This window comes from Rhizophagus irregularis, chromosome 14, assembly GCF_026210795.1.
Source record: "Rhizophagus irregularis chromosome 14, complete sequence".
NCBI lineage: Eukaryota > Fungi > Glomeromycota > Glomeromycetes > Glomerales > Glomeraceae > Rhizophagus > Rhizophagus irregularis.
The window spans coordinates 2,727,373-2,736,045 of record NC_089442.1 but is presented as its reverse complement, the minus strand read 5'-3'; the positions used below and the strand labels follow the sequence as shown (position 1 = coordinate 2,736,045).

Here is an 8,673-nt window from a genome sequence, read left to right as displayed (position 1 = left end):
AAATCTTCATTTATGCCTTCACATATGTGAATGCGCTTTAGATTATGGACCTTTATCCTCATTTTGGTGTTTTAGCTTCGAACGAATGAACGGAATTCTAGGTATGATATATTAATTTCGCCGATTTGAAAATCGGATTGTTTTTTTTAATTTATACAGATTGACCAATTTATTTCTTAAAAAAATAGGATCGTATAAAAATAGCAAACGTAACATTGAACCAGAGCTATTAAAAATAATGGTTGAAAGTTCCTTTTTAAACTATTACCTCACAAATTGCGATAGCAATATATTAAACACCACTTTGGACATTATAAAGCCTAGAAAATCTGCAGGAAGCTTAGCTGCACTTGACGATTTTACAAGTGATGAGTATCAAAATTTTCTGAGGCTTTCACTTATCGAAAATGAATCGGCTTATGGAACAGAACGTTTTCCCAGGTTGTTAATGAAACCGCGCCAAGAAACATGTCTCCCAAACCGCGTCTTGGACTTACTGGTTGAGTTTTATAATAGTTTGTATGAAGAACATTTCGTCCCCATTTATTCTATAACGGGTCCAAATAACGATATTGTTGTAATTTCCAAAATTATACAATACGGTAGAATAAGAATTGGGGCGGATATATTTGGTTCCATTCAGGCAGCTCGTCATGAGAAATCATCATACATATTAGCTCGTTTTGAGCAGGAAGATGGAACTATAGACACATACCCCGGTCAAGTTCAATTTTATTTTGAATATACTATTTATTTAAAAAATTCATCATCAACTCATTCGCTAGCACTAGTTAAATGGTACAGACCGGTCCAAGATCATAGGACAAGATATTTTTGTCAAGTAGACGATGACATAAAATCATGTAATATAGAATTATGGACAAATGGGTTTTATGATATGAGTCGAGATAGTATTATACCGGTACATCATATATTAGGAAAATTTATAAAATGTGATTTTAATATTGGAACGAGAAAGATAAAAGAATATATGGCCGTGATTCCTTTAAATAAAAAAATTTCGTTTTAAAAAACAAATGAATCTTATATAAAATTGTTTATATGTAAATCGGAATGACGAATTTGAATTATATAACATTTGTATTTGATTAAATTATAACTAATTTTTTTTATTAAAGGATATATCATATTTTTATTATATTATTATTATATTATTGTTACATATATTATATTTATAAAACTACTAAAGGGTTATTATTGTTGTTGTTGTTGTTGTTGTTGTTGTTGTCATCGAATTCGTTGTTATTATTATTGGCACTATTGTTATTATTGTCATCCTCATCATTATTGTCATCATCATTATTGTCATTATTATTATTATTGTCATCATTATTATTATTGTCATCATTATTATCGCCACCTTCATTATGACTTTCATTGCTGTCTTCGCTGTCTTCGCTAACTGGCGCCCAGGTGGAAGAAATCCACCAGTCTGGCATTTTTTCTGTCGGTCTACTTTTATTATTGATGACATTATCTAAACGATGACGCATACGGATTAGACCAGTTCCAATACTCTCCCCGATTTCATCCGCCCTACTTAGAATTCTCCTAATCTAATTAAAAAAAAAAATATTATTTATAAATGTTATATTGATAAAGAAATAACTTTACATACTCTCGTAGATTTCCATTTTTTTTCATGTATTTTGATTACAGAATTCGATTTATCTAAACGTTCTGGTCTTTTCTCTAGATTTTTTTCATTGTTGGCAAGATTTTCATCTTCCGATGACCACTCATCGGAATGAAGTTCCGAGATCACTACAATTTTTTCACAATCTTTCATGTATTCGTCCCAGGTAATTTCTTGAGGTTTGCAGTCATTTAAAACCTTGTCTTTTGTGTTAATCATGTGTTGTAAACCACGTTTACGTCGCGTTATTTTCTGTTAAAAAGTTAATTAATAGTTAATTAATAATGTTAATTGATTGCATAGACAATTAGAAATAATTGACAAATTTTGCATTTTATTAAATTTCGTACTTGGTCTCGCCAAGAAGTCATATGTTGACGTCTACTGTGCGTATCTAATTTGCCATTCTGGGTTATTTTCCAGATATCTCGGCGAGACTTATGAAGCTGTTTGATTACATTAACAATCTCGGTATCGTATACTTCAATCGATGGATTCATTGCCGCTTTTACCGCTGGTAAAAGTTTTTTGTTTATTGATTTCTTCTGGTCACTAAACGTTTGTGAAACATCAAACGAAATTCTGGAACCTAAATTATTAATGATTTGAACAACTTCATCCTATTTAAAATAATAATGAATATGATTAAAGATTATAAAAGATAAATATTTTATAATAGAGGTGTAACTTACACGAAGTGTTTTTTTAAAGCCTGGAGTCATTGGTGATAGTTTTTTTCCTTTATTTCTGCTTATTACGGGTGATAGACTTCGATTAACACTTGTTGTTATACTCGCGATCGTCTTATCACTGGAATGGCTGGAGTTACTGCCTGTCAAAGCCTCCAGTCGACTAGACAATTGTGATACCGCGCTTTTTAGTTCTTGAATTTCTTGATTTAATAATTTTATAATAGGAAAAACAGTTATGCAAAGAAGCGCGAAGTTGATGAAGCGATGATATGAATGGGTTCTCACCTAAAGATTGCGAAGATTGCTCTTCTTGATGATGTTGCTGTTGTCCACCTATCAGAAGTTAATAAAATATTATAAATTTATTATATTTTTAATTGATTTGATAATAATATATATATATATAACCACCTTCCGATAAATCCGGCAAATTTCCTATTATTTTACAAGTAATTAGTACAGGTCATATTAAATATAATTTCAATAAAAATATAAATAATAATACTTTTTGTTAATGATCTCCCCTAGAGGGGAGAGAGGATTGTTGAGAATGAGAATTGGAAGAACGAGAATGATAATGATGTCGACGTCGACGAGAGTGAGAGGAGGGAGAGGAGGAGAGAGAATGATAATGGTGTCGAGAACGAGAATGATGTCGACGTCGACGTCGACGAGAGTGAGAGGAGGGAGAGGAGGAGAGAGAATCATAATGGTGTCGAGAACGAGAATGATGTCGACGTCGACGTCGACGAGAGTGAGAGGAGGGAGGGGGAGGGGGAGAGAACGACAATGATGTCGACGTCGACGTCGATGGGAGTGAGAGGAAGGAGATTGATGATATTGCTGAGAGCGACCCTGAGAAGGAGAACGAGGATGTGATTCGCTACGTAAAATAGGAATAAGCGTCAATTTATTTTTTTTTTCATTTTAATAATGTAAAGAAACAAGATTGAAACGAAAAGAAAGGTGAAAAGTCACCTATTTAACCATTACTTACATCATTAAAATAATATCATAATCGTTATCTCTTAATTAAAAATTAATATCATCGATATCACTTAATTAAATTAATATCATCGATATCACTAAATTAATTATCATGTGTATATCACTATTAAAATTAAACTAAAAATTGATACCATCGATATCACTTAATTAATTATCATGTATATATCACTATTAAAAATCGCAAAATGAAATTTACTTAGCAAAATAATCAATCAACCATCGTTCTAAAATTCAATAAAGAGATGGAGAAAGTTTTATATAAATAATTATTGATTTGTTTGTTCACATGAAATATTAACAAATAATTATACTACGATTATTGCCGTTTTCGACAATTGGAATGTTGAACAATATAAGGCGATTTTATAGTAACCAATCAATTGACAAAAGTATTTTTTTTAATCATGATTGTTGCAATTGGGCGTATGTATCAGTTTGGAAACGGCTAAACTATCACTCGTAAATACTAACCATTGTGGGTCCAGAGTGAAAATTCATGTGATTTGCAAATTTTTAGACATTCCGGACCTATAGACCTTAAGGGACAGGTCTATTTAAATAATTACTTGCACTAGTTAAATGGTATAAACCGATTCATGATTCTCAAGATAAGATTTTATTGTCAAGTATATAACGACATAAAATCATGTAATATAGAATTATGGATAGAGATAGTATAATACCAATATATAATGTATTATTACATGTAATTTAATGTTGAAGTGAGAAAGATAAAAAATTTATATGGCAGTTATTCCTTTAAATAAAAAAATAACATTTTAATAAAATGAATTTTCTATAAATTTGAATAACGTTATTAAAAATCGGCTCAAATCTCAAAATAATATATTACTAATTTAAAGTTGCTATTCTCCTTATTCTAAAAATAATTATTCTAAAATTCACGTGTATTTTCATCAGCTTGTTCGCGTTTTTCAGGACGCGTATTTTTATTATATAAAGTCTACCTTTCATCATTCCATGCCCTTTACTTTCGCTCAATAATTTTTGTCTTTTCATCAATTATATTTTATTAACGCCATTATGGGTTCTCGCCGTTCCACAACCTCGCAGAAAAAATCTAAGGAGCGTTTTAAGACGCTCAAAGCGAAGCGTATGACGACCGTAAAATTTTTGAAAAGTGGGTATCGTACGCAAGGTTCATGGTTGTATTTCTCTAATGGAGTCGCTTGTAGACGGAGTTTTATACTTCCAGAGCTGTCCGGTTCTTAGATGGGTCACCTGAAGACAAGGTCTTGTACCTCCAGGGCAGTCTCGGTTCTTAAATGGAACAATCCTGAAGAATGCTTCCAAGGACTATCGACTTATTCACTTAGCTTTTGCTAACCACCCATTATTTTTATATATATGTATTTTTTTTTATTGCTCAGTGAATGTCGATTGTTATAACAGAGGCCTGGGAACATGCCTTGCAGAGTTAAAAGCAACGAAAAAAGCATTAGATGCTTCGCAAACCAAGATACAAGAGCTCCAAAATGCTCATCGTAGGACTACTAATGCACTACAAGAGCTCCAAAATGCTCACCAAAGGACTATTAATGCACTCTGGGATGCAGAAGATAGGGTTGAGGAGCTGGAGAACCATGAAGTAGAATCAATTTCTACTCTTCACCGGCAAATACGCAAATTACGATGTAAGTATCTTCCTTATTACTTAAAAATATCTTTGTCCTATTATTTCATATTATTTCATTAACATATCTTTTGTTAATTTCAGCGGAAAATCAAACTCTAAAAAATCCGAGAAACTTATTACGTTCGTGCTCCAACTTACCTGATAATAATAATAATAATAATAAAAAAAATCAAAATAATTTTTTTTTTAAATAATTATGTTCTCTTTTTCTTATATGGTATAAGTATATTTCCATTTGTTAAGTTAAGAAGCACTTAACTAATTTTCCACCTAAGGTCCTAAGTTTATTATCTTTAAGTATATCGTGAAGGTTTAATTCACTTATTTTCCAATGCTTCCTTTTTTTCTTCTCTATCCGAATTTTCATTGTTATGAAGTCGGTACATTAGTGTATATATATATATATATTAAAATTATTAAGTCTGCAGTATTACCGCGACAGTATTATACTTTAAATCGGCAAAGATATGCTGTAATCGGCATGGCTATATTTAAAGGAGCGAATTCCGATTTGTACATCAGACCTGCGATATGAAAAGCGAACAATACTATATAATAATAACAACATCCGAATTTAATATCGGTTTTATTTAACAAAGATTGGTCATTAAAAATTGGTATTTCCGACTGAATTATCAGATTTCATCGAAAGCTATACTGAAATCGGCATGGCTATATTTAAAGGAGCGAATTCCGATTTGTACATCAGACCTGCGATATGAAAAGCGAACAATACTATATAATAATAACAACATCCGAATTTAATATCAGTTTTATTTAACAAAGATCGGTCATTAAAAATTGGTATTTCCGACTGAATTATCAGATTTCATCGAAAGCTATACTGAAATTGGCATGGCTATATTTAAAGGAGCGAATTCCGATTTGTACATCAGACCTGCGATATGAAAAGCGAACAATACTATATAATAATAACAACATCCGAATTTAATATCGGTTTTATTTAACAAAGATCGGTCATTAAAAATTGGTATTTCCGACTGAATTATCGGATTTCATCGAAAGCTATACTGAAATTGGCATGGCTATATTTAAAGGAGCAAATTCCGATTTGTACATCAAACCTCCGATATGAAAAGCGGACAATACTATATAATAATAACAACATCCGAATTTAATATTAACAAAGATCGGCCATTAAAAATTGGTATTTCCGACTGATGTATCAGATTTTATTAAAAATCGGCATAAATGGGCAAATCTATATATAAATACGCAAAAAATCGGCATGTATATGCTAATATCGGCAAAACTATTTTAAAAGGGTCAAAATCCGATTTTTTTTCATTCGACCTGTGTTTAACAGGTCGTGCTTCTGGCCATTTTGTTAAATAATCCATTGCTGTAATTATATATTTGTTTCCATTTGTAGTTATAGGTAAAGGTCCTACAAAATCTATTCCTATTTGATGAAAAGGACTTTCTACTGGAATAGGATGTAAAGGTAACTTCGTCTTTTGTTTTCCTCTTCGTTGGCAAGAGTCACATGACATGACATAAGATCTGATGTCATTATACATTTGTGGCCAATAATATCTTGATTGAATTTTGTCAAACATTGTGTCAACTGAAAAATGCGCAGCAGTAGGATCGTTGTGGAACATAAAAAGAACTGGTTCCAATTTATGTCTTCTAATCACTCGTAATAAATTATTTTGTTTCTTTTTATCTTTTTTATAAATAAAATTATTTTTGATAATAAAATATACTGATTGTTTTTGAATTTGTTGTTGTTGTTAGTTATTTAATGTAGAAGGTAATTGATTATATTTTAAATAATTATATATGTTATTGTAATGTTCAATATCCATTTTTGAAAATTTAGGCTGTCTCGTCATGATGCGGACACTTTCGCTTTCACCCTTTGATACTTTGTTAATTATAATATGTAAAAGAGGTGGACTTTTAGTCCAAATTGGCAATGAAAGGTTCCAAAGATACTTTGTGAACTGGTAAATCATTTATTAATCGTTCGATATATTTAAGATAATTGATATTATTTTCAAGTTGTACTGCTTGAGATTCTTTCCACCATTGATTATTAATAAGAAATTTGAGATTCATATCTGGCCTAATTTTTCCTAAAGTGAATCCAATGATACAGTCATGTATAGTAGTTCCATAAAATAAATTCCTCTTGCACATCGTACAATATGTATGCACGTGATGATTTTCTGTATCACATTCCATGGTACAATGACTTCCACCATGATTGATTGGTTGACCGGCAATTACTTGTTTAATTTTGATATTTTCCAAATACATATTTTCTAGAGCTTGACGGTTCATACCACACATGGTCCAGGCGATATGTTCTTCAATATTAATCTGATTTTCTTCTGAATAATCAGAGAATGCATCTCCATTAATTTGTCTTTCCCACGAATTATTATATTCTTCTGTATCAATCGAATAGTTATCTTCATTACACTGACAAATAATTTCGTTACAACAACTATATGGTGATGGTGAACGGGCTGGAGGAGGTTGACAAACTTTACAAATACAATCTTCTGGATGAGGTCCATTGGGGTTGTCAAAGTCATATCGAATTCCTGAAACAATATTCATAGGAGAACTACTTCCTGATCGTTCTTCAATATAGCTTTGCATATCGTATAATAAATTATCACAACGATTTAACAAATCGATAGCTCTTTGAGCAGGTCTATCAGTATAATCATTTTCTGAATCTGCATCATACTCTTCATGTACTGGAGTAGAGCTAGGGTGTCCAGGATGGGTTGTCGTGATGGTCTAAAAATCGCGTGTGATTTTCACGATTTTATCGCGAAAATCGCAATTATAATTTTGGCTGAAATTAACATAATTTCGACCAGAATTAACATTAAAAAACTTACAATTTTTATTTTTATTATTTTATTTACAATTTTTCGTCTTTACAAAAATTTCATCTATAAACTATTCCCTAACTAGCAAATTAATATCAATATTACCATTCAGATTAAAATAAAGAAAATTAAGCATTTTAATGCTTTCTTCTTTAAGTGCCACTCTTCTATCCGATAATATACTTTTGTAACTAGAAAAACTATGTTCAATATCTACACCAGATACTGGTAACCATATATATCTCAAAGCTAATGAACTAAGTTCTGGTAATAAATGTGATTTACCTCGCCAATATACATCTAAATTTTCAAATTCTTCAACAGATTCATTTAATCCACAGTAAATACCCTATTCTTGTATTAAAATATCCATAGGAAATTGAAATTCTTCAATAATTCTATAGTCTCCCATATTATGATGTGCCGTATTGGACTGAATAAATCTTGGATCAAAGCATTGTATCGCTCTAAATAATGGTAAAGCTGGATGATTAGATATATGTTTTTCACACTTTTCATAAGCCAACACAAAAGCCTTAGAAAATAATGAGATAAATGGTTCTCTATCATAATTTCTTTCATTAAAAATTTGTTCTATTTCATTTGAAACTGGAGGATTCCTTCTTCCTGATGAAAGAAAAGCTTGAAGGTTTATTATTCGTGAATAAACAAAGGGAGCTATAGCTTTGTTTCGTATTTTAAAGAATTCCAAATCATTAAACAATCTGAATAAAATTCAATAAATGATAAGTATAATAAAATTAATGAAGTTATAGCTAATAATTT

General features: G+C 31.0%; 1 protein-coding gene across 1 annotated transcript; it reads right to left on the bottom strand.

The window, feature by feature from the left end:
* Positions 1–1,193: 1,193 nt before the first annotated feature.
* Positions 1,194–3,351, bottom strand: OCT59_006298 (uncharacterized protein; the record flags this gene model as incomplete). The annotated part of the gene is made up of 8 exons (XM_066141182.1): positions 1,194–1,577; positions 1,640–1,909; positions 2,008–2,277; positions 2,350–2,509; positions 2,635–2,682; positions 2,761–2,784; positions 2,855–3,232; positions 3,347–3,351. The coding sequence occupies 8 exons, from the start codon at positions 3,349–3,351 to the stop codon at positions 1,194–1,196; spliced, it is 1,539 nt and encodes a 512-aa protein (XP_065997997.1).
* Between the last annotated feature and the right edge of the window lie 5,322 nt (positions 3,352–8,673).